Raw genomic sequence first — 27,559 nt, 5'->3', positions numbered from 1 at the left:
ATGATTAAGAAATATGACATCAAATTATGTCTGAGCCTGTATCTGATCTAAATTTACATACATTGAATTTTAGGAGCAAAAGATTACCTACTTAGAAAAATACTTGTCACATGTAGTTAAATTTTCAGAGTGATACTAAATTAGCTGTTTCTAGCCGATGTTACCAGAAGATATTGGAAAGCCATTTGATGTATATAGATTATCAACAAAATAAAATTTCTTTTGAAGTATGAATTTTGGATCCAAGCATTCTTAATTTATATATTATCTGATATATGCTTACTTTTGAGTTAAAAGTAAATCATTAAGAGTACTATAATAGCATTTCAAATATAAGGGTAATTTACTAAAATTTTATTCAAATACCAATGTTAAAAGAATTAAGAATATTATCATATTTTGGAACATACATTAGATGTGCAAACTTATTTATAGAAATTATAAAAATGCTTGACCGTCAAAATCTCTGTGCCTTTCCTCTTACTTAACTATGAAGTCTAACAGTATACTACCATATAACAAAAAAATAACACAAGTGTGTCTTACCTAGTTACTTTGCAGCTTGATTCAATCAAGTCATTCTCAAAGTCAAGCAAGCTGGAAGGTAGATTATATTCCAATGGGGATGTCAGTCTTTTCAAACGCAACAGACCAACACAAAATTTTGCTCCCATCTCTTCCAATTCTCGAGTGCCAATCTGTAAACCCTAGAAGTAAAGCAATAATAAACATGTAACTAGGACATTGCTATCCTCTGACTATATCTCTTTAAAATTACATAAAAGGAATTTGAAGCTATATTAATAAAATAAAAGCCTGTTACTTTGTATGAACCTAAAACTCATAAGCACAGTGTCTTAACAATATAAGATTATTTTAAGTCAAAAAGGAAACCATCTTAAAATAAGAATTTCTGAACTTTGTATTCTCATTTACTGTGTGCAAAATATTGTCACCAACACACTGAGAAGGGGGGAAAAAGCAGATAACTATCTTGAAGGTAAGTTATTCTTGGAGCTCATATGTAAAAGTATATTTTCACAAGATCTTGCTAGTACTTGTAATCTACTACTCAGATGCTGACATCGAAATAGTGTTACAATCAAGGCTCCAATCTGTTTACTTGAATATTAGTTTATACATACTTTTTCTACATGATAAATAGAAACCAGTGAGTAAAAAACAAACAAAAGATAGGTGACTATGTTAAAAAAAAAAAAAAGAATCAAATCTAAGCCAATGAGGTAGAAATAAACTCTTATGTTTCATGTCAGTTAAGAATGCCCATTTCAAATTTGATCTAATAAAACAAAAATAAAATTTTACCACAACACTTTTTAAACTAATAGTTTCCCAATAAACAATATAAGGTTCAGCAAAAGTTAAACATTACCACATAAGGGATAAAAATTAACTACTGTAAATCAAGATACTATTTATCATTTACTTTTCAGATAAAAATGAAACTCTGAAGTAAATAAAATCCTTACACCAACAAAGGCTGCAGGTGTACATTAAGAGTGAACTTGACTTTCAATGACCATCTAAAACCATTACAGCAACTGAAGAGATAAATCATAAAAACTGTTATTTACTCTATGAAGCACATGCCTTTAAAATAATGATTGACTGATTGTTTAAATAGTCTGGCCACCTCCAAATACTCTAGGAAATGTAACCTAACTAACTTTATTAGAAAATGCATTTGCCTTCTTAATCTAAGAGGTTTAGAAAGGCTATGCCTATTCCTGAGTTAGCTCATCGAAAATGAAGAATATTTGAAACCTAAGATTCAGAAATATAAGAACATTCTTGAGGGTGAAAAGATTTGTTTCTTAAAATATTATTAGACTCACACAACTTATTAGCTAACATTAACAAGTTTGAAAAGTATACATTCTGTGGTGGGAGGGAAGGGTGGGGATATATAGGAATTCTGTATTTTACACTCAATTTTTCTGTGAACCTAAAGTTGCTCTTTAAAAAGTTTGCTAGCTAAAAAAGTTTAAAAGAAGTATATGTTATGATAAAAGGATTGAATTTCATACATAAAAACTTATTTTTAGTAGTAAGACATACTTCTCTCTTTAAGAGTTTTATTAAATCAATGTAACTCTACCAGTGTAAATCACATAAAGTATATCAATATAAATCATATAAAAGAGAAATGACTATTCATTGCATGCCCAGTCACTCAGTCATATCAGACTCTTTGCAACTCCATGGACTGCAGCCCACCAGGCTCCTCTGTTCATGCGATTGTTTTTCATGCAAGAATACTGGAGTGTTGCAATTTCCTTCTCCAGGGGATCTTCCCAACCTAAGAATTGAACTCATGTCTCCTGCGTCTCCTACATTGGCAGGCAGATTCTTACCACTGAGCCACCTGGGAAGTCAACTATTTATTATGTATCCATTTTATTTTTAAAAGTTAAAATTAATAATTTTTATAAAACTCATCTAACATTTTATGTTTCAAAATACACTTTGGATATTTTATGTGGTTTTTTCAATGACCAAATACATTTATCAAGGCAAAAGCGGAACATTTAAAATAACCCAATGAAAGTCTGTAAGTAGAATACAAATCTAATAAGAAAATACTGCTGTTATTATGCCATAGATGATTTCAAGGGGCATTTAAGTTTCAGCCTCCCTGACATCCTCTCTCCCTACCCCCAGAGACTAGTTTCACAGACACTGATGCTTTTAGTTTCCTTTTCCAACCTGACTACATAAAGTATCTCTTTAAGAAAAAGTAATTTACAGTCTGTTTCCCTAAATCACAAAGTACCAGATTTTTTTTTTCCTATGGTCATTTACAAAAAGTGACTGTCAAGCTTTTCCCATCCCACACACATACAGTCCACTAAAGCAATAACCATGAGGCACAATTTGCGGGCTGCAGTACTCAAGCTCCTCTCTCACCACAACCATGACTCTGGGAGTCTAGAAGTCACCACTTTACAGTATTTGGAGAGATTTGAAAAGATAGCACATTCTGAAAGAATAGTATTCTGAGGTCAACCTAAAGTCACTAGGGAAAAGTCACTCTCCACAAAGTGCTAGAATTTCACCAAGTTCTACCCATCCAGATCCCCAAAGTTTGAACATCAGTTGTAAAATTTATACCCTTTTTTTTTTTTTCTAGTTTGTTACAGAATGGAAAAGTCACACAGCTCTCCACTTAAAGATTCTGGCACCAACCATAATATTTAATATATACTAAATATATATTTAATACTTTATATATAACATTAAATATTTAATATATAACATGTTTAATACTAACCACCTGGAAGATTTTTAAACTCCTTCTCAACCTAAAGCTATAACTGCTTTTATGTGAGATACGTGAAAATCACCATGAGATTCACTGTCCTCTTGTACCACATCAAAAAAAAAAAAAAAAAAAGACACAACCAAACAGAGTAACAGTTGTTTTACCTAAGGTCTATTTATTTCCTATGACGTGCTCAATCTTTAAAAAATTCAAAGTCACCTAACATTTGTTGTGTGTGTTAGTCACTCAGGCGTGACTGACTCTGTGTGACCTCATGGACTGTAGCCCGCCAGGCTCCTCATTCCATGGAAGTCTCCAGGCACAAATACTGGAGCAGGTTGCCATTCCCTTCTCCAGGGGATCTTCCTGACCCAGGGACCAAACCTGAGTCTCCTGCACTACAGGTGTATCTTTACCCTCTGAGCCACCAAGGAAGTTACTCTTAAATTTACTCTTAAATTTCAAAAGTCAAGTCTGAACTCTCTTCCAATAAAAGCCTATGGCAGCACAGAAGAGTCTTAGTAAAGAAAAAAAAGTTAGTGAAGGGATATAATTGAAAGGGGTTCTCTGGTGGCTCAGATGATAAAGAATCTGCCTGCAATGTAGGAGACCCAGGTCCGATCCCTGGATTGGGAAGATCCCCTGGAGAAGAGAATGGCAACCCACTCCACTATTACTGCCTGGAGAATTTCATGGACAGAGGAGCCTGGCTGGCTATAGTCCATGGGGTAGCAAAGAGTCGGACACAACTGAACAACTAACAAACACTTTATGCATCCATAAGTCACACATGCACAAAATCTAAATATAAAAAAAAACTTTATAAATAAATGTGTCTATTTCTAGGCTAATGTGTCTATTTCTAAATGTATAAAAATATACTTACATTCAATAAATTTTAATGATAGAACTTTTTATCAGTAATGTACTACCTTCAGAGTTCATTATAAATCATAATCACTAATCACTATTTAAATGTGTACTACAGTGTACTTTCTTAAAAATTATGACTATAAATAGACTCAACTAAAACTTCATAAGAACCCAAAGCAACCTATTAGTTCAGAGAATTAAGAGAGAGAGACTGTTCTTAAGACTGCACATGATTCAATTCCATTATTGTGAATTATATATAACTCAGTGTAACAAACATATCATTTAATATATATTTGAAAACTACTAGCGTATATAAAGGACAGTCTTGAAATATTTCTATGGCTAGAGATGCTGAGATGTTTTACCTTATATTTTCCCTGGTCACAGCCGCACAAAGTACTCTCCATGGTATAGCTTCTTTGTACTCCTATCTCTCTCCAAACTACAACACGAGCTGTAGATTCTTTAGATTTTTCCACTACGAAGCTACAGCTGCTCATGCAAAATGCTGGGGCAATATGGCTTAGAATCTTAGGCAAAGTCTGCAAAGATAAAAATAATAAAATATTTCAAGAGCTTTCTTTTTAGTCATTAATTTTTTTTAACTTCTTTAAAAAAATTTTTATGAAAGCATAGTCATTACAGCAGTCATATGGATCTTCTTCGTATATTCCCTGCTATCCAAAACATCAAAATAATCCTTTTACTAAGTCAGATTTTTCTGCTTTCCCAAACAGTAGTCAGAAAACAGAATGAAAAAGTAATATTCATAGTAATAACCAATAAGTGAAATAAAACTATGTAAGAAAACCATGTTTTAAAATATTAAGAAAAACATTAAAAATCAATGTCATGAAGATGGTTTTTCACTTTAGTCATGAAGATGTTTTGACTAAGAGATTTAACACCGTAAATGTTAATCATCCCTAAATTAATCAATAAAGCTAAGATAATCACAATCTAAATGCCCACATTTTTGCAACTTAAAATTATTCTCAAATTTACCTGAAAATGAAACATAGAATTCCCTGGAGAATTCTGAATCAAAGGCTATGACTAGAGAACTAATCCAACAGATAAATATATATCTAACAGAAGTTAAATGGTGATACTAATGTAGGAATAGCACATCTTTAGAAAGAGAGTTCAGAATTAAAGGTATTTGTAAAAGTTAGTACTCTTAGTTAGGAAGACTGATCATTCACAAAATGCTGACACAGCTGCTCAGCCACTGAAGAAAACTAGCTAAAGTCACTTTCTATCAAATTAAACTCTAATGAGATTGAGAATTTAAATTTTAAATTAGTAAGTTAAATTTTTAAATGAAAGTAAAAGCTCTAAAGTAAATATGAAACTCTACTTTAAAAATCTTAGAATGAGAAAAATCTTTTTAAGCCTCAAAAGAAGAAACCACTTTTTAAAAAATCAACAAATATGACAGAAGTTTTAAACTACTGCACATTATAAAAAAAATGTAATATAATACATATGAAGAGTATTTTCAAAACAGTAGTTAGGTGACTTATACAAAGCAAAGAGAGAATATGAAAAAGGCCATTTTTTAAAACTAGAGATCATAATTGGATCAAACAAACGATCAAAAATAGGGATCAAACATAAGAAAAGATACTTGATGTCATATATTTATAATTACAGATACACAAACTAAAACCATCAGATATTTTTTCACCTGGCAAAGGTGACAAACCACAATGAGGTACCACTTCACACCAGTCAGAATGGCTGCGATCCAAAAATCTGCAAGCAATAAATGCTGGAGAGGGTGTGGAGAAAAGGGAACCCTCCTACACTGTTGGTGGGAATGCAAACTAGTACAGCCACTATGGAGAACAGTGTGGAGATTCCTTAAAAAATTGCAAATAGAACTACCTTATGACCCAGCAATCCCACTTCTGGGCATACACACCGAGGAAACCAGAATTGAAAGAGACACATGTACCCCAATGTTCATCGCAGCACTGTTTATAATAGCCAGGACATGGAAACAACCTAGATGTCCATCAGCAGATGAATGGCTAAGAAAGCTGTGGTACATATACACAATGGAGTATTACTCAGCCGTTAAAAAGAATTCATTTGAATCAGTTCTGATGAGATGGATGAAACTGGAGCCGATTATACAGAGTGAAGTAAGCCAGAAAGAAAAACACCAATACAGTATACTAACACATATATATGGAATTTAGGAAGATGGCAATGACGACCCTGTATGCAAGACAGGGAAAGAGACACAGATGTGTATAACGGACTTTTGGACTCAGAGGGAGAGGGAGAGGGTGGGATGATTTGGGAGAATGACATTCTAACATGTATACTATCATGTGAATTGAATCGCCAGTCTATGTCTGACGCAGGATGCAGCACGCTCGGGGCTGGTGCATGGGGATGACCCAGAAAGATGTTATGGGGAGGGAGGTGGGAGGGGGGTTCATGTTTGGGAATGCATGTAAGAATTAAAGATTTTAAAATTTAAAAAATAAAAAAAAAAAAAAAAAAGGTGACAGAAAGATGTTTATAGAAACGGCACTATCATTCGTTGGGGAGTACTGATTTGTACAATCTTTATGAGAGACAATTTGGCAATACTAATGAAGTGGCCAACAAGGGAAAGTGAATAAATACATTATGCTATATCCATATAATAATAACAAAAATACACAATGAAAATCTTGTGTAATTGTCAAAAAGAGACAGAGACAGATATAAAGATGAAAAGATGGGCATCAAACATTATGTAAAAAAAAAAAAGTTGCTGTGGAGTGTGAAAAAAAAAACTAAAACATCATATACTATGTTTACACACACCTATGAATGAATGTGCTTACAGGCAAGTCTCACAATACACATTGTGAAAGTGATTAATTAGTGATTGAGAGAAGATAACTTTTGCTTACTACTTTATATTTGTGGAGTGTTCCTATTTTTAACATGACTCTACTCATTTATTTTGGAAAGGAGATGAAGAGAGAGGATACCAAAAAGAAAATTGCTTTGATGTTCTGCTAAGGGTAGTGGTATGTTACTGAAACCTGTTTTGGAAAATAATCTGGGGTGCTGATTTAGGCATAAATAGGGTAGGAGAAACACTGGGACAGAATGAAAAGCAGACAAGATGCAAAGCAAAGATCTCACTTCAATCCCAGGCATACCTCAAAACACACCCACACGTGGGAAACAAGGTATGTGACAGACGGCTTTATAGAATCGGCAGAGGAAAGAGGTACTGTGTAATAAATGGCACTGACACAACTGGTTACACGTGGGGAAACAACAATTATATCCCTCCATCTCATACAAAAATACATTCCAGACAGAATAAAAACCTAAGTGTGAAAAGCACTTGTAGAGGACAAGTGTTCAGGTTTTCACTGCTGAGTATGATGTTAGCATGGGTTTGTCATAAACAGCCTTTATTATGTTGAGATATGTTCTCTCTATGCCAGCTTTGATGAGAATCTTTAACATGAATGGATGAACTTTGTCAAACGCTTTTTTCTGCATCTATTGAGATGATCATGTGATTTTTATCCTTCCTTTTGTTAATGTGGTCTATTACAATGATTGATTTGTGGATTCTGAATCCTTCTTACAATCTTAGAATAAATCCCACTTGATCATGGTGTATGATTCTTTTCATATATTCTTGGATTCAGTTTGCTAATATTTTTTTTTGAGGATTTTTGCATCTACATTAATCAGAGATACTGGCCTATAATCCTTTCTGCAGTGTCTTTGGATTTCAGTATCAGGGCAATGTTGGTTGGCCTCATAGGATGCATTTAGGTGTTCTCTCCTCTTCAGTTTTTTGAAATAGTTTGAGAAAGGTATGTATTACCTCTACTATGTATGTCTGGTAGAATTCCCTTATGAAGTCATCAAGACCTGGACTTCTGTTTGCTAGGTGTTTTTTGATTACTGATTCAATTTTACTACTGGTGATCAATCTGTTCAGCTTATTTATTTCTTCCTGATTCAGTTCTGGAAGACTGTATATTTCTAGGAATTTATCCATTTCTCTAGGTCTTCCAATTTTGTTGGCATAAAACTGTTCATAGTTTTCTCTTATGATTTTTTTGTATGTCTATGATATTGGTTGGCATTTCTCCTCTTTATTTTGTTTATTGGGACCTCTTCTTAAGGAGCCTGGCTATTTTTTTTTTCAACAACAATAAAAAAATTAACTCTTGGCTTCACTGACATTTTCTATTTGAAGGAGATGTGGCAGGGTCTCAATTTTATTTCTGCTCTTTTCATTTCCTTTCTTTTGCTGACTTTGACCTTTCTTCTTCTTTTTATAATTAATGTGTATAGCAGGTTAGGATGTTTATTTGGGATTTTTCATGTAAAGGATCAAGATCAAACTATAAAAATCTGTTGCTTTGCTATACACTAAAAAACCATCATATAGTTCAGGAATCCAAAGGTAATTACATTCTATATCTTATTTTAAAAAATCTAGAAATAAACTGAGAGACCTATACTCTTGACAATCAGAACACTGATGAAGGCAACTGAAGATGATACAAAAAAATGGAAAGACATCCCTGTTCATGAATTGGAAGAAGTAATATTGCTAAACTATCCATACTACTCAAAGCAGTCTACAGATTTAATGCAATCATTATTAAAATACCCAGAATACATAAGGTATTTGTCACAGAAGTGCAACAAATAATCCTAAAATTTATATGGAACCTCAAAGTCTGTAGAAGCAATCTTGAGAGGGAAAAAAAGCTGAGGGTATCACTGACTTTCTGACTTCAGACTATACTACAAAGCTACCGTAATCAAAACAGGATAGTACTGGCACAAACAGACACACAGATCAGCAGAACAGAAGAGAGAGCCCAGAAATAAACCACTAACATATGGCCAATTAATCTATGAGAAAGGAATAAAAAATATACAATAGGGAAAAGACAGTCTTTTCAAAAACTGGTGCTGGAAAAACTGGTTAGCTACGTGTAAAAGAGTAAAATTAAAACATTTCCTCCCATCATATGTAAAAATAAACTAAAAATGAATCAAAGACCTAAATTTAAGATCACATACAATAAAACTCACAAAGATAGGCTGATTCTGACAGGCACTTTGCTCTCTATTTAGTTTACCAGGCTGATTAACCTCCTAGAAGTTAAGTGCTAATTCCGGTTTTCTAAAAACATGAAAAAAGAAAACCGTAAGAAAAATCCAGCTTCCTTATTTCTCTTATGTGAGATATTAGTAGTTTATCTGCTGACTACAAAGATAATAGAATGATCATTGTCAAGAATTTAGTGTCTTCCTTCTCTATCTCTTTTTGAACATGGCCACTGGAACTATCACATGACTCTTTTAGTTATCTTTTAAAAAAAGTTGGTCAACAAGAGGAAGAGACTGCAAATCAAAGTGCTTAAATTTTCAATATTGTTGGAAAAAATGACTCAAAGCACCTGCCCTATAATTAGTGACTTAGGAGAAGGCAATGGCAACCCACTCCAGTACTCTTGCCTGGAAAATCCCATGGATGGAGGAGCCTGGTGGGCTGCAGTCCATGGGGTCGCTAAGAGTCTGACACGACTGAGCGACTTCACTTTCACTTTTCACTTCCATGACTTGGAGAAGGAAATGGCAACCCACTCCAGTGTTCTTGCCTGGAGAATCCCAGGGACGGGGGAGCCTGGCTTGCTGCTGTCTATGGGGTTGCACAGTGTCGGACATGACTGAAGTGACTTAGCAGCAGCAGCAGCAGCAGTTGAGAGTATTAGGAGTTCTTTGTTTTACTGTTAATAAATAACTTTAAACTTTAATTTAGTAAAGAGGAAGTGAAGTTATTTCGTAGCCTTTTAATTGTGTTTAGTGCACTATAAGCTTACTACTACTACTGTCCCCTCATGGAGGGGAGTTATCTTCCTGAAATTTGAACAATAAAAGTATAAAATAAACAGTACAGAAGTTAAATACAGGAGATATCATGAGGCAAAAGCAGTAAAACTCTGCACACAGAAATACATGCCACAGTCTTGCGTAATTATGAAAGGCAAATTACAGATTTGGTACCATGACTATAGTTTTACTCCAGCTCTTTGCCTCTAATAAATAAATAGATTCTGTTATTGATTTGTATATCAGTTTTCTGTTATTTAGACCTTTTAAGCTAGAATCCTGGAGAAGGGAAAGGCTACCCACTCCAGTATTCTGGCCTGGAGAATTCCACAGACTGTATAGTCCATAGGGTTGCAAAGAGTCGGATATGACTGAGTGACTTTCCCTTACCTTCACAATAAAACTCACAGCAGAAAACATAGGCAGAACACTTTCACATAAGTAGTAGCAATATTTTTTTTTAAATCTGTCTCTTCAGGTAAAGAAAACAAAAGCAAAGATAAATAACTAGAACCTAATTAAATTTAAAAGTTTTTACACAGTAAAGGAAATGACTGACAAAATGAAAAGACAACCTATGTAATGGGAGAAAATATCTGCAAATGACTGAGGGGGCTAATATCCAAAATATATAAATAGTTCATACAATTAAATATTAAAAAATAAGCAACCCAATTAAAAAGTGGGTAGAAAAACCGAATGGACAGAAAATGGGTATTTTTCCAGCGAAGACATACAGATGGCCAATAGACACATGAAAGGAGGCTCAACATCACTAATTGGTAGAGAAATGCAAATCAAACCCCATGAGCTATCACTTCATCTGGATTATAATGGCCATCATCAAAGATTCTACAAATAGTAAATGCTGGAGAGGGTATGGAGAAAACGGAACCCTCCTACACTGTTGATGGGAATGTAAACTGACTGAGCCTCTAAAGAGAGCAGTAAAAAAACAAAAATAAAGCTACCATACGATCCAGCAATCCTATTCCTGGGCATATACCCAGAAAACATGAAAACTAACTCAAAAAGACACACACATCCCAATGTTTATAGCTGCACAATTTATAATAGCCAAGACATGGAAGTAATCTAAGTGTGCATCAGCAGATGAATGGATAAAGAAGATGTGGTACACATATACAATGGAAAATTGTTCAGCCACAAATAATGACATTTTGCCATTTGCAACAACATGGCTGGATCTGGAGAATACTATGTTTAGTGAAATAAGTCAGACAGAGAAAGACAAATACTGTATTTTATCATTTATATGTGGAACCTCCCCAAATAAAACAAATGGCTATATATAACAAAACAGAAACAGACTCATAGATATAAAGAAGCTAGTTGTTACCAGTAGTGAGAGGGATGGGGGTAGTGGCAAGATTAGGATAATGGATTAAGAGATACATACTACTGTGTATACAATAAACAAATAAACAATACAAGGATATACTATACAGCACAGAGAATACAGTCAACATTTTAGAATAACTTTAAATGGAGCATAATCTATAAAAATACTAAATAACCACATAATGCATCCAAAACTAATATAATATTGTAAATCAGGTATACTTTGATTATAAAACATGAAAAGCACACTGTTAGAAGAAACATTTCAATAGAAAAATCTCAAACAGAATAGCAAAATGGCAACATTTACTGACTCTAAGTAATTTCTATGTTTTGTGTTCTGTAGTTTCATGTATGTTTGAAATTCAAAGCTTCCTGCCTATTATTATAAACTATAATAAACTAGAATAATTTATAATAATCACCCTGTATCCCACATCTTCCACAACATCACATGGCGCTGCGTTGTCATTTGTGTGCCACACCGTCTCTTTGATGCTGCAGCCATACATAAACACATTCTTTTTTCGGGAGTGACCATGATAATCACAATAAACCTTGAAAAGACAACATATTTCTAAAATTAAAATCCTGCAAATTCATGCATTGCCAAGTAAAGCTAGCTAGTATGAAGCCAATAACAGGTCTGTGTTCCTCGGTCATTTTATTGTAAATAAGCCACCATTTAGTAAGTAGAATTCCTAAAAGTAATAGTACATATCTACCTTTGGAAAGGATTTATGATTAATACTAGAATGGCTAAATCCTTTGCAGGCATGTCCTACATCAAGCCATCAGTTCCACTTTCTTTTGTATCTACTATCCATCATCTAAAAAATAATAAATATAATTTTAGGTCAAATGTACAGCTGCATTCATCATTGTCCCAAGGGTTGTTAAAATACTTACCTACTATAAGAGAACATAAAAATGCTCTCATGAAAAACACTTTTTTTAAAGGGGGTAGAGGGTATGGTTTGTAAGAACATCATTTTAAAAATGGAAAACGGTCAGACTTGCATGTCAATTTTGCCACTCTGCAAAATATTCCATCTTTCCCAAAGAAAGATTAAGGCTTAACATGATGGAAACATTCAAAACAAAAGTTGCTGAAAACAGAAGAAATACACAGGCACAGGGTCTCCTACCATGCCTATACTACCTTTCCCATGTGATACTTAAGACCTGCCAGCTTTAGAACTGGCTAAAGAGTTCAAACGGAGAAGGCAATGGCAACCCACTCCAGTGTTTTTGCCTTGAGAATCCCAGGGACAGGGGAGCCTGGTGGGTTGCCGTCTATGGGGTCACACAGAGTCGGACACAACTGAAGCGACTTAGCAGCAGCAGCAGCAGCAGCAGCAGCAAAAAGTTCAAAAATAAGCTTCTAGTGCTTTGAGAACTGGGAAGATACATACTTTTACCCTCGTGTTGTTTAAACACTGCAGTCAAACACCTACAGCTTACAACCAGGAGTGACCAATGTTCATAAACAATAAAGAGAAATAAAAGGCTCATGAGAATTATAAAAATCAAACCTAATGAAATAAGAATATGGATACACTGTATTAGATGCCACAATTAATATACAAGTGACTGATGACAAAGATACTTTAAAGAAACTGCTTTTGAAACTAACATACAGCTTTTATAACCAGACAATTATTTACAAAATACTAAGCTACCGATCAAAATCACCTCTTTGATTATACAAACACACACTGCCACTTACCAGCGGTAAACGCTTCACGGCAGCCAAGTACTGTAGCAGACCCTTGGCATGATAAATTGTAGGGTGCAAGTCTGGATTTGGACTTTGCCATTGTCTATTCAAATCCTCTCCACTTAAGGAACAGCGGTGGCTGTATACATGTAAACACAACAATAGATGAACACTGGGATCAATAAATTCTTATATGCACTTGATTCATTTTATGATTCTATTCCACTAAGTATTTCAAAGAGGTGTAAGTGGTGGGCTCACCAAAATGCATGTTATAATCATTAAGTAAACATCTATTTACCATTTGCTATGTGCCAGATTGTGGGTTACATGCATTTAAACTGTAGTAAGCTTGCAGTTTTACAGGTCAAAATTTTCAAGCTATAGGAAAAATTCTTCATTCTGGGGTTTTGTTCCATGCACTATAAAATGTATTCATGGCCATATTGTCCATTCAGACTACATTTCTAATGCTAACGTTCTGTACTTTGATTGCATTAATTATTATTAAATGTGCTATCTGGACCCTCCAAGAAAGATAAGTATATAAAAAGCGCACATTCTTATAAAAATTCAAATACATTTTCATTTAACTGTAGGTTTTAAGTATTAAACTCACTGAGCAAAAATTTAAGCAAAGAGGAGGTGCTAACAGAAATATAAACAGAATTCTAACTGGTCAATATGTTTCTGAATTAAAACTAGACATAAAAGCTCATTTTAGTTCCATAATTATACTATCTAGAAAAATTATTCTTTTTTTTTAATTCAAACATTTTCTAAAACATGATAAATATTCATGGTACACTTACTGAAATAAATATAGTACCCTCAACTTTGGAGATGCTCATGATAGCTAGACAAAATCCCACTTTTCAGAAGCAGTAAAGAGACCTTGGTCTAAATTAACACAATAAATGAACTATACTAAACTATGAGCCACCTCCACTTAAAAAGTAACCTTCCAGTATTTCCACTTTAAAGAATTCCTCCTCATATCAGGAAGAAGTTAGCACATGGAGCTAATTCCATATTAGTGGAAAGAGATCCCAGAAAATTCTATATCTCAGAACAACCAAGATCATGCCACTGATAAATAAGAAAGGAAACTATAAGAGAATGATGTGTTAAAAAAATCTTTCTCATATCCTAATTCTGTGATTTTCCTAAAATGATTCAAGCAAAACATACATTTTATGAAATTATATTCTCATGAATAGATACAGAATTTCTCAAACATATTACCACTACTATACAGTTTAATTTTCATTTAAAAATTTATCACAGATTAATTCTTCACTAAATTTTTTTTGTCCTAGAAAAATCATGATATTTGCTTTCCAAATTAACCTGGATGCTATCATTTCAACAAGTTTACACAGGACAGCCACAAAAATCTAGAATTTCTCTATAAGTATTGCTTAACTTACTTTCCATTGATGACACCATCTGGATTTAGCATAGGGACAATTTTAAAAATATAGGATTCTCGTAAACTCTGAGCAGTAGGGTTATTACTCATGAGATACTCCAATGTTCCTTTCATTACCCAACTTGCATTAGTTTCTCCAGGATGTACTCGAGCAGATAAAAAAACATACGGACGATTTCCTAAAGTGTACATAAAATCTCAAATTAAAATGAACAGCTACTAAAGTACGTATAATGTTTGACTTTGGGGCTTTAGAAATATTTCTACTTAATTGTGAATACTGATATAAAATCAAATTAGAACTCACTATGCACCTACTATTTATAAGTACTGCACTAGGCCCTCTAGAGAAAACAGATATAAAACCCATGTAAGCCATGTCTTATATGAAAATAACATATTAAATAGTATTTGAGTCACTTATTTATTTCCTAATGATTAATCTAAATATACAATTAGTTCTTTAACATTACCTTGATTTCATAAAGAATAAGTAACTGGTGAAATATAGATAAAATATAAATTTTTCATAAAGTCATGGGGAAATTAAGGAAAATATAATCTTATTCTTGTTTTAGAGTCACTATGATAAGCACAGAACAATAGGTATATCTGCTCAGAGATTTACAAAGAAACTAAACATTTAGATATACAAGTCTATAAAATAACACTCAGTTCACCTGCTCACATTTTCATGAATAGCAAGTGCCTACTCTTTCTTAAAAACACCTTCTTATCAAAATTAGAATAGTTCTCTTATATACGTATATATCCTTTTTTTTTTTTTACCACAGCTGTACATTTGAGACAACTTAAAAAATACAAATGACAGGGAAAAACAAGTAGCTATTCATTCAATATTAGCATCAAAACACTTGGGGGGTTTCTGATAGTTTTATTTATAAGTAAAATTAACTGTAAATTCTTAAATGGATGGTATAATTTGTTATATTATACTTTGAGTATGACGTCTAAGAATAAGAACTACAGTATATCAATATCAAAAGAGACCTTAGAGGTCACCTCAGGCAGCTCCCTCATATTCAAGATGAGGAAACAGGCCTAGAAGTGGGCCCAGGGCTAGGCAGTAACAAGACCCAGACTAGCACCCAAGGCTTCTGATGCCTATTCCCAGTACTACTGACCTTACAAAATATTCATGAAGCAAAGAAAAATAAGTAATAATGATTGGTACTGCGAGTGAAGAAGACAAACTTACTGAATTGACAGATATGTTCATAATAATTAGACTCTGGCATTGCTGTTATAGTCACCAAGGGACAGCTGTTTCCAGACAGGGTTTCACATAACACATCTTTTCGAAAATAGATTTGCTGAGGATTGTGTGCTGACTCCAATTTTTGAAGATGCATCTTAATAAAAATTTAAAAGCAAAGTATACAATCATTTAAAACCTCCCTATGATAAATAGGAATAAATGCATCCAGATCTCAAACAGAACTAAATGTGAATCAGATCAGGTTCCTAATCCCTTCTCCAAAACCCTCAAGGGTCCAGACACACTTGAATATCAGTATTTGGGGAACTTGAGAAAGGGGACAGATACGGGTTGGATAATTTTAACAATGCAAAGTGCAATATAACCAGTGGAGCTGGCGGCAGCAGCCTATAATCAGCGAGTTATTATTTCTGCAGCAAAACCTATGAAGAGTCACTCTAAGTGGAATCAATATTCTAAATGAGCTCACATCAGGCCAGGCTTTGCTGACAAATGGGTTATGAAAATACTTTTGGTTTCAAAGCCTTCTGAATTTTGAAATATTGTGACTGCAGATCTGTTATCAGCAACCTAAAATATGGAGAATGAAAATCATGTAGCACACATTTAAAAAAATTTTTTCCTTATTTCAAGATTAATATAGGCTCATTGTAAAATGTCTGGAAAACACAAAAAGCACAGGAAAAAATTTAGAACACCTGTGATTGTATCACCTAGAGTACTACCAACAATAGCCAATGTATATAGAAGAAACTGTAATTACATGGAAGACTTAATATAATTTGATTTTACTACTTGGTAATTTATACATAAATATAAATATATTAATAATTATAAATACTATATCATATCATTAAATATGTTCAATATATGTTTTTTGAAAACACAAGCTTTTTATACACCAAATATAAACCGTCTACTCCCTTATATTAAAGATATTTAGCTGGTTTCCAACTTTTGCCTATGTTCATTCACATAATCATGATTTACTGTGTGATCACTATTTCTTACCTGGAAACTGTGCCAGACACTAAGGATACAACAATAAATAAATGGACTCTGCCCCCGGAAAATACAGAGTGCTATGAGGGCTTATAAAAAGGGAGAGGAACCTTGAAGAGTCTGGGCAGTGAGGAAAGGTCTTCCAAAAAAAATTACATTTAAAGTGAGATCCAAAGGATGAGTGAAATGGATATAAAGTGTGCTGTAGGCAGAAGGAAAGTATACAGGAGGAACATGAAATAATAATTTTTTAAAGAGGACATAGCTAGAACAGAAAGAAACAAATCAAGAATTTAACACAGGAGGAAGGGCTTGGTAGACCAGTCCTTCCCAAAGCACAGTATTGGCACTACTGGTAATTAAGACAACTAAATGGTATGTGGATAACCTTCAACGTTTTTAAATAGATATGTATTTTACTTTTTAAAAAAAGTTTAGCATATTAAACCAGTTATTTCACAGATATTAACTCAGAATGAAGATAATCTTTAATGTCCAAAGATAAATATTAAGTAAATAACAGTTCATACAGTACAAAGAAATGGCAAAAACTGTGCAAAATAGTAGAGAAATGACTAAATGTGCCATGGTAAGAATTGTAGATTTCATACACATGGCAAGAGAAATCACTAAGGAGTTTTAAGCAGGGGATCTACATGACTAGACATACCACCAAAGACTCTTCCTCTATAGTGTGCTGAAACACTGATGAAGAAGAAAGGGGGTACAAGTGAAATTTAGGACAAAAGTTACAAAGAGGCTGACCCAAGTCCAAGCGAGAAACAATGGTAATGCCTGGAAGAGATCACCGTAGTGGGACTGGAAGAAAGCAGGGATACTTAGAATGTATTAAGAAGGTAATGTCAGTAAAGAACAGAAACAAAAGACTACATAAATAACAACACTTTATGTTTCTGATGCTATGTTATTCAGCACAATAAAATGCCTATTTATACTTTTACTGCAGATTGTAACTTCATTAAAATAAAGTGAGCTCATTTAATGCTCTCAGCCTTGATATTTCCTCGGCTCTGTGGACTATGTTTTCCTCTCATTTTTATCCTCTCTAATAACTTGGAAGCTTGTTCCTAATCTTAGTGTTCCAATTTCTTTCAATTGATCATATGAAGCTTCATGATCCTTGACTATTAGGACAGACATTCTGTTCTGAGTATAAATCTGTCACAGTAATTACTTGAATTGTTTGTTTTAAAATGCGAATAATAAAAAAGTCTTAAAAGAACCCACAAAACAACTCTTACACCCCATATTCTAAGCAACCTGGATCTACGACTCCATATGAAATCATTAGAAGAAATGAATTCATTACAGAGAAACTTAAATTGCATCCACATTGTCTACTGCTATATTTTCTATGAGATTCAATGCTTCTCATTTAAACAAGTTGAAATTTCATCTAGTTAAAATTTCCAAATTGGGATTTGTAGATTTCTACTCAAAGATAGAAAGCAAAAACCATGTCATTTCTGTAGTATTTCTATTAAATAAAGACTACATTCCCATTTTACTTTAATGGATTTCAACAAATACTGTATTATTTTCTAAAATTGTCAACCCTGGACCTTTTTATTACCTTACTGATTTATTAAAGCAATATTTCTTTTATTATCTAACACATACATACAATACAATAATGGTTGTAATACAACTTAATGAGTTCTCACCTGCAAAGTTGAATATGTATATGGATAATGATAAGCAAAATAGCACACATCATCTTTATGTGGAAAACTGACAGTAAATGTAATTGTATAGTAGGATTTTCCCTTTTGCCCACCTGCAGCAATTGAACTTCTTGAGAAGTGATTTCTGCAATAGAAAAGCATAAAATATGTTATTCATCCACACAAAAATTCTGATTTTTTCTTGTTATTTTATTAAACAGAACTTTAGGGGGGGAAAAAGAAAACCCATGGTTTGTAAGAAGTCTAAATATTGTTAAAAATTAGACTTGGTACTAATAAAGCAGTTAATTGCTATCAGCTAACATCATGACTTTCCATTTCTGGATTTACTAATTAAACAGAGCTCCTATTTTATGCATCAATAGAAGTTTTAGACCTCCCATTTTTTGACAGGTTTACACATTACTGGATCCAGACAGTGATCAGCAATGGCTGCTACAACCACTGGATGAAAGGCTGACAGATCAGACAGCAATATCTCAGTTCACTGATCGCTTTTAAGATTACAAAAAAAAGAAATAACCAGAAATGATATGTTTCCTGGTGTGACACAACAGGAATTTCCTGCACCCTCTGTGAAGCATTCTTGTCAGAAATGAAACCTGGAGTTGACCAAGCTTCTAAATCTAACTATGAGTTTAGAAAACTGGTGAGAGAGAAGAATTTAGAAGAATTTATTAACACCACAGGGATGCAATCAGCAAAATCCAAAATACGAGAAATCCAGCATGACAAATGATTTAGTTTCTTCAATAAATAAAGGACAAATTTAGAAAGAGAGAAAACGGAAGCCTATAAAGTAAGAGACTTGAGGGACGTATGAAGAAAAATCAAATGCAATGTGTGGTCCTTTGGTTGGTCTGATTTAAACAAACCAACTATAAAGCTACATTTAAGAGACAAGTAAGTCTGAACACTGACTGGATATTTTATCACATTTAGGAGTTTTCTTTGCTGTGCTAACGGTATTGTGGATAGATTGTCTTAAATACGTATCTCTAAATGAAAAAGACTTTTGAAGTATTTATGGATAAAATATATCGGAAAATGCCTTTAAAGATTCAGGGTAGAAGAAGAGGTGAAAGCCTAGCTAAAATAAAACCATGTGCTGATAATTACTGAAACTTCGAGATTAATACATAGGGCCTCATCATCCTATTATTCACTTTTGTAAACGTTTGGAGATTTCAGTGGTAAAAAAAATTCTTAACTATATTACTTTCCAGACTTTAAATATCACTGAGATATGATGACTTAATTTCTAAAATTCCAAATCACCTTGCATTATTTAACCATGAACTGAAGAAAAGCCATGGCCTAGAGGTTATTTACTCATGCACACAGACATTCAAGGCAGATCACATCCTTAGCGCTACCCTGGGATCAGGCTTTCTAATGTAATTTTAAGAGAATAAAGCTTGTAATTAATGAAAATTAAAGAACATTGGCATAAAAAATGGTATAGTTTTCATTACTTAGCCATCATATCAGAGAAGGAAATGGCAACCCACTCCGGTATTCTTGCCTGAAGAATCCAAGGGATAGAGGAGCCTGGTGGGCTGCCATCTATGGGGTCGCACAGAGTTGGACACGACAGAAGCGACTTAGCAGCAGCAGCAGCACTATATCTTGAATAGATACTCAATGACAAGGTGCTAAGAGTTGAGGAAAATGCAAAATAAGGTCCAGAAGTAAATCTTGCCAACTCTTTTCCCTCAAAAGTTTATTATCTATTTGGTGGGGGGTGGTACTCATGCCATCACATTACAGCTATGGATTTTATAGGTTATATTTTCTCATATACTCATGGAAGGTAGTTTTATTCTCATTTTACAAATGAGACAAACAAGCAGCAGAGGACAATGCAAAAATAGCAGTTTTTAATGCCCTTATGTAGATTTCAGGCTTGAGGAAAGCAACTGGAGTAGTATGTGTTGTATAGAAAGTGGTTAATAAATATCTGTCGAATTAGCCTGAATTCCAATTCCAGATTTAGAAGTAGCCAAAAGAAAACAAAATAAAAACTAAAGAAACAAAAATCCTTGCCAGCACCTCTTACATAGAAAAGATGCTATGACCTGAGATGCTATGACCATTCACTTTACATGTAAAAAAGAAAAGTATTCATTGATTTTTTTACTGTATAGAAGACAAGCATGAAGGAAATAATACTTTTTGAAAATCACTGTTTCACCCTTTAACATTTTAAATCAATCTGCCAAAATCTATCCAAGCACTTCCCAGACAATCACTGCTCCACCTCAACTTAAAAGGAAGATATAAATGATGAGGGTGTATTTTTATATTAGCCTAACATGAAAAGAAATGTGAAACTTATTCAGGTAAAAAAGAATTGCATATAACGTTATACTTCTGTTCCTCATATATTTCCTACTTATTTTGCTTAAAAAAAGGGGAGGGGGAACTCTACTGAAATTAATTCCAAGGAACATTTCTTTCTTAGAAAGTAATAGCAGTTAAGATCTAGGTTTTTCCAAAGCCATATCTAAATCATTAAAAACAGCTTAATTTTAGAAGTCTTCATCTACCTGATAAAACTATAAGAAAAGGCATACTAGCACTATTTAAGCACAATATAAAATATTAAAAAGTCAAAATCCACTAAACAGAAATCTCAGGATTAAGATTAATAACAGCAAAGAAACAGGTATGTTAAATTAAGGGCATTCAATAGCAGATAGACGTTATCTTGAAATGCATTACATGCAGAAACAGTAAAAAGAAAAGCAAAGCATACGATAATCCTAGATTACTTAGTCATGAAGTTGAGGAATGATCCAACTTTGCCACTAAAGCAATAAATGACTTCTAGTACTTACTTCTAACTTGATAAACAGATCACCTGTTTGAAGTCAAAGTTGAACTGGCTAAGCTGAAGCAACCTAACTATAGAATACATCTCCTAATAAAACACTCGAAGTTAAAATGAGGTAAATATTTGTGTTTACCTCAAAATCACTGCAGATGGTGATTGCAGCCATGAAATTAAAAGAAGCTTACTCCCTGGAAAGAAAGTTATGACCAACCTAGATAGCATATTCAAAAGCAGAGACATTACTTTGCCAACAAAGGTCCGTCTAGTCAAGGCTATGGTTTTTCCAGTGGTCATGTATGGATGTGAGAGTTGGACTGTGAAGAAGGCTGAGCACCAAAGAATTGATGCTTTTGAACTGTGGTGTTGGAGAAGACTCTTGAGAGTCCCATGGACGGCAAGGAGATCCAACCAGTCCATCCTAAAGGAGATCAGTCCTGGGTGTTCTTTGGAAGGAATGATGCTAAAGCTGAAACTCCAATACTTTGGCCATCTCATGCGAAGAGTTGACTGACTGGAAAAGACTCTGATGCTTGGAGGGATTGGGGGCAGGAGAAGGGGATGACAGAGGATGAGATGGCTGGATGGCATCACCAACTCAATGGACATGAGTTTGAGTGAACTCCGGGAGTCGGTGATGGACAGGAAGGCCTGGTGTGCTGCAATTCATGGGGTCGCAAAGAGTCGGACACGACTGAGTGACTGAACTGAAACATTTGTGTGAAGAAAAAAATTATACTTCATATCATCAGAACAATAAAAAGCCACTGTAAATTATTTCCTACAGTTTCTAATTACAGTCTTTCTCAATGAGGTTCCCAAAGTTTTACAGCTATAAAAGAGCTGAGAACATATCTAAATGGGAGAAGCAAGACTGGACATATGTCTATCTACAAAACACATTTTATTGCCACTAAATAAGCCCCCTGAAATGAATCTCAAATTATAAAAAAAAGAAAACCTTTTCTGTTAGAAGTAATACTAAAGCATATAATAATTCAGAGAACACAGTATCTCTTTTATCCCTAAACCAAAATAGGATGAACTAATATTTCATTCTATAAACTGCTGTCCTATTATTGTCAGAATACTTACTTATAGTAACAAATGTCAGTCCCCACACGAATCCACCATGGTCTAGCATTTAATGCTTCCTGAACCGAATACATGAGTGGTTGCATACCTTTGATAGAAAGAAAAAAGAGAGAAAACTCTTTTCAGAATTTCTGAGTTAAAAATTAATCCTGTCATTTTAGAAAGCACTAAACATTCATGAAAGTTAATGAATATACATTTTGGTATTTCAACATGTATTTTAAAAAAATCTGAGATGTGTGTGTGTGTGTGTGTGTACGTGCACGCTCAGGAATGGTTGACTCTTTGTGACCCATGGACTGTAGCTCACCGGGCTCCTCTGTCCATGGAATTTTCCAGGCAAGAATACTGGAGTGGGTTGCCATTTCCTATTCCAGGGGATCTTCCCAACCCAGGGATCGAACCTATATCTCCAGTGTCTCCTGCATTGGAAGGCAGATTCTTTACCACTGAGCCACCTGGGAAGCCTGAGATCTTTCACGAAGATCTAAGAACTGATGCTTTTGAACTGTGGTGTTGGAAAAGACTCTTGAGAGAGTCCACTGGACTGCAAGGAGATCAAATCAGTCCATCCCAAAGGAAACCAGTCCTGAATAGTCATTGGAAGGACTGACGCTGAAGCTAAAACTCCAATACTTTGGCCACCTGATGTGAAGAACCAACTTATTAGAAAAGACCCTGATGCTGAGAAAGATTGAAGACAGGAGGAGAAGGGGACGACAGAGGATGAGATAGTTGGATGGCATCATATGGACATGATGTCAATGGACATGAGTTTGAGCAAGCTCCGGGAGATAATGATGGACAGGGAAGCCTGGAGTGCTGTGGTCCATGGGGTCACAAAGAGTTGGACATGACTGAGCAACTGAACTGAACTGAAATCAATGAATGATATGTTTTATTTCCAATTAACTAAAATGAGGTTACAACTTCAATGAGTGAAAAGTCATTTAACATTCTGCTATTATCTTTCCTATATTACATCTATTATATCTAATTATTATATACATATTATACAAAAAATTACATACACATAATATATACTGTACAAAAATTATACATATATTCCTTATAACAAGTGAAAAAGAATAAAGTTAAATATTATCCCCCCTCCAACTCTCCACAGATTCCCATCTACACCAAGGTAAGGAAAACGATGCCACTGAAACAGCATGATTGTTCTCTTCCTCAACAACAGGTGTTTATACCATGCAGAAGGAGGGAAGGGAGAAGGAGGAGGGACAGTTAGCAAAAGCAGGATTAAATATATAGGATATTTTCTTAGGTAGTTTTAGAAATATACTTTCACATACATTTTAAAATCATTTAAAAGGTTTCCAGGTTTCTAACTAAAATTAATGAAATTTATATGCAAATTTTGGAAAGGTTCACAATTTTTATTGAGATCTGGCTCAACTTTTCTTAAATTATAACCTAAAGATACAATCACCTTTTTCATTTTCTTGCTATAGAATCATTATCTTAAACTTACCTCTGATTATTTTTATTAGTCTTCAATAGTTTCTTGGGTTCTCTAAGCACATAAATCATATCACTTGCAATTTTAAAAATTTTATCTCCTCTTTTAGTATTTATAACACTTACTTTATTTTCTACTTGTATTTCAAGAAATGAAACAATCTCAAAAACTATTCTGAATACAGTGGTAAGAACTAAACTATCTTGCTTATAATTTAAATAAAAATATCTTGCCATAAGATGCAATATTTGCCAATTGTTTTTCTTAATAAGTCAACTTTATCTTATTTAAATAAACAGCTAATATTGAATAATTTCTATGTGCCAGATACTGCTCTTTGTATTTTTATACCTTTTAAGTCATTAAATCCTCACAACAGCTCTCTGTGGTAGGTGCTTATTTCTTCCTACAACTGGAGCAGTTTCCCTTATACTTATTACACTTACATGTTTTTAATTGTTTTGTTATATGACTTTTCAGCATCCACAAATAGAATCACATGGCTTTTCTCCTTAAGTCTGTCGATGTAATAAATTGTTTAAATATGTTTACTATTGTGAATTATCCTTGTACTCCAAGAAAAAACTTTTCTCTTACTGCTATATGATGAAATTAGCAAGATTTCACTTAGAATTTTTGCATCTAAAACTTGGTCTTTTTTAAAAAAATTACCTTTCCCAAGTATTGATATTATACTAGCTTCAGAAAAACATATTTAAAAGGTATCCATCATTTATTAGAATAAAAGAAAAATCTATTTTTAGAAGTAAATACAAATCAGTTGGAATATCATCCTAATATGGTGACTACTAAATACATTTTTAATTTCCTTTTCAACAGCTGTAGTCTGTTCAGTATCTCTACTTTTTTCAATCCGTTTCAGTATTTCTGTTTTGTCCCATTTGTTCTATTTGTTCTATTTCTATCTCATTTTCAGCATTTAAAAAGAATTCTCTTACTTTCTTTTGGTTTTATTTTTTGTTGTTCTAATATCTTGAGTGTTTTAATACTTTTAATTAATACTCAAAATATCTTGAGTATTTTTTTAGTACTTGAGTAGTAACTTATTTTCAGTCTTTTTTATTTTAAATAATGCAGTTATTGAAGGCATTCAGTTTTCCTCCAAATAGCAGTTTAGCTATGTCCCATAAGTCTATAAAGAGTTCTCCTTTGCTGGACTTTCTAGATCAGAGCCATCCAACCGAACCTTCTGCCAGAATGGAAATGTTCCATACCTGCACTGTGCAGTGTGGTGGCCACTAGCCATGTGTGGCTCCTGAGCACAGCCAATAAGCCTATTGCCTCTTAAGAAGTGAATTTTAAATTCTTACAGCAACTGCGTTTTAATCATGCGGTATTTCCTGGAGCCTTTGCTCTAGCTATGTGAGTGCCATGTGGTTATGGTTATTGTATTGTATAAAGGTTAGTGTTCTGTACGGCAAATGAAACCACCAACAAAATGAAATGGCACCCTAACAAATGGGAGAAAATATCTGCAAATCCTAAATCGGATAAAGGGTTAACACTCAAAATATATGAAGAACTCCTACAACTCGATAGTAAAAAACACACAAACAACTGAAAAGTGGACAAAGGATTTGAATGGACATTTTCCCAAAGATATACATATGGCCAACAGGTAAATGTAAAGGTACTCATCATCACTAATCATTAGGAAAATGTAAATTAAAACCACAATGAGACTTCACCTCACACCTGCTTGAATGGCTGTTATCAAAAGGACAAAGAAGTATTGATGAGAATGTAGAGAAAAGAGAACCCTTCTGCATCATTGGTGGGAATATAAATTGGTGCACTCACTGTGGAAAACAGTATGGCACTTCCTCAAAAAATGAAAAAATAGCACTAGCATTTGATCCAGCATTTCCACTCTGGGTATTTATTCTTAAAAAACTATTTCAAAAAGACATATGCCACTCCCTATCATGTTTAATGCATCATTACCTACAACAGCCAACACATGGAAGGAACTTAAATGTCCACTGATGAATGAATGGATAAAGAAGTTCAGTTCAGTTCAGTTCAGTTCAGTCACTCAGTCGTGTCTGACTCTGCGACCCCTATGGACTGCAGCATGCCAGGCTTTCCTGTCCATCAACAACTCCCAGAGCTTGCTCAAACTCATGTCCATCGAGTTGGTGATGCCATCCAACCATCTCATTCTCTGTTGTCCCCTTCTCCTCCTGCCTTCAATATTTCCCAGCATCAGGGTCTTTTCAAATGAGCCAGTTCTTCGCATCAGGTGGCCAAAGTATTGGAGTTTCAGTTTCAGCATCAGTCCTTCCAATGACTATTCAGGACTGATTTCCTTCAGGATGGACTGGTTTGTTCTCCTTGCAGTCCAAGGGACTCTTAAGAGTCTTTTCCAACACCACAGTTCAAAAGCATCAATTCTTTGGCACCCACCTTTCTTTACAGTCCAACTCTCACATACATACATGACTAACGGAAAAACCATAGCTTTGACTAGATGGACCTATGTCAGCAAAGTAATACCTCTGCTTTTTAATATGCTGTCTAGAAGATGTGGTATGTATATAATGCATGACTCTGTGTGTACACACGTGTGAGCACAATGGAGTATTATTTAGCCATAAAAAAGGAAATTTTGCTATTGGTAACAACATGGATAGACCCTTGAGGACATTATGTTAATAACTGAAATAGGTGAAAAAGAAAGGCAAATACTGTATAATCTTGCCTGTGTGTGGAATCTTTAAAAAAAAAAATCATAGAGGACACAATAGAGGCTTCCATAGGCAGGGGGTTGAGGGGTTTGTGAAAGTGATCACAAAGTATGAACTTCCAGTTACAAAATAAGTCAGTCATGGTGATATAATGTTAACGAGACTTACTGCGGTGATCATTTTACAGTCTCTACACACTGAATCATTATGTTACACACCTAAAGCACATTCTACACGCCAATTATATCTCAATGGAAAATGAAGGTTTGCAGTTAAACAGCATCTTCAAGGACTGCAACTTGTAAATACACAATATCTCAGGCTTTTGACCCTGAATTATTCTTTGTCAGACATTAATATTACCACATTTCCTTTATTTACATTTACCTATTAAACCTCTGCCCAATCATTCATTTCAGCTTTATCATTACTATACAAATATTAATTAAAAGATTAGAAAAGATTGAGGGCATGAAGAGAAGGGGAAGACAGATGATGAGATGGTTGAATAGCATCACTGACTCAATGGACATGAGTCTGAGCAAACTCCAAGAGATAGTGAAGGACAGGGAAGCCTGGTGTGCTACAGTCCATGGAATCACAAAAAGCAGGACATGACTTACCAACTGAACAATAACAACAATATTCACATACACACATATTCTCATCTTGCAAATTGTATAATTTTCATTATCTGATTTTTGAGGCCATTCTGACTTATAGTTAATAATGACAGATATACATTTAATTTCATTCCTTCTCCCCTTCCATTTTATTTTCTTTCTACTATTCATTACATGTTTTCTTCCTTCTTTACACCTCCTTATTTTACTTACTTGGTTACATTTTCCACATTTTCTTTTCTTCTTCTGTCATTTGGAAGCTTTCTATTGTGCTTTTTCAACCCCATTTCTCATCCTCACAATTATGATTAAC

General features: G+C 34.1%; 1 protein-coding gene across 3 annotated transcripts in view; it reads right to left on the bottom strand.

Annotated features, from left to right (window-relative positions):
• The window catches only part of AGTPBP1 (ATP/GTP binding carboxypeptidase 1), a 191,940-nt gene that overhangs the window by 13,288 nt on the left and 151,093 nt on the right, over positions 1-27,559 (bottom strand). For all 3 annotated transcript variants that reach the window (XM_015093043.3, XM_060409111.1, XM_060409112.1), the window contains 8 exons: positions 22,436-22,523; positions 18,487-18,631; positions 15,779-15,932; positions 14,558-14,738; positions 13,137-13,266; positions 11,833-11,964; positions 4,525-4,701; positions 547-707 (listed from right to left, as the gene is read on the bottom strand). In XM_015093043.3, coding sequence (XP_014948529.3) covers positions 547-707; positions 4,525-4,701; positions 11,833-11,964; positions 13,137-13,266; positions 14,558-14,738; positions 15,779-15,932; positions 18,487-18,631; positions 22,436-22,523 — 1,168 coding nt within the window. The remainder of the gene's footprint in view (positions 1-546; positions 708-4,524; positions 4,702-11,832; positions 11,965-13,136; positions 13,267-14,557; positions 14,739-15,778; positions 15,933-18,486; positions 18,632-22,435; positions 22,524-27,559) is intronic.

Source organism: Ovis aries, chromosome 2 (genome assembly GCF_016772045.2).
Source record: "Ovis aries strain OAR_USU_Benz2616 breed Rambouillet chromosome 2, ARS-UI_Ramb_v3.0, whole genome shotgun sequence".
Classification (NCBI taxonomy): domain Eukaryota; kingdom Metazoa; phylum Chordata; class Mammalia; order Artiodactyla; family Bovidae; genus Ovis; species Ovis aries.
Note: the sequence above shows the minus strand (reverse complement) of the source record. Positions and strands in the feature narration are given on the sequence as shown.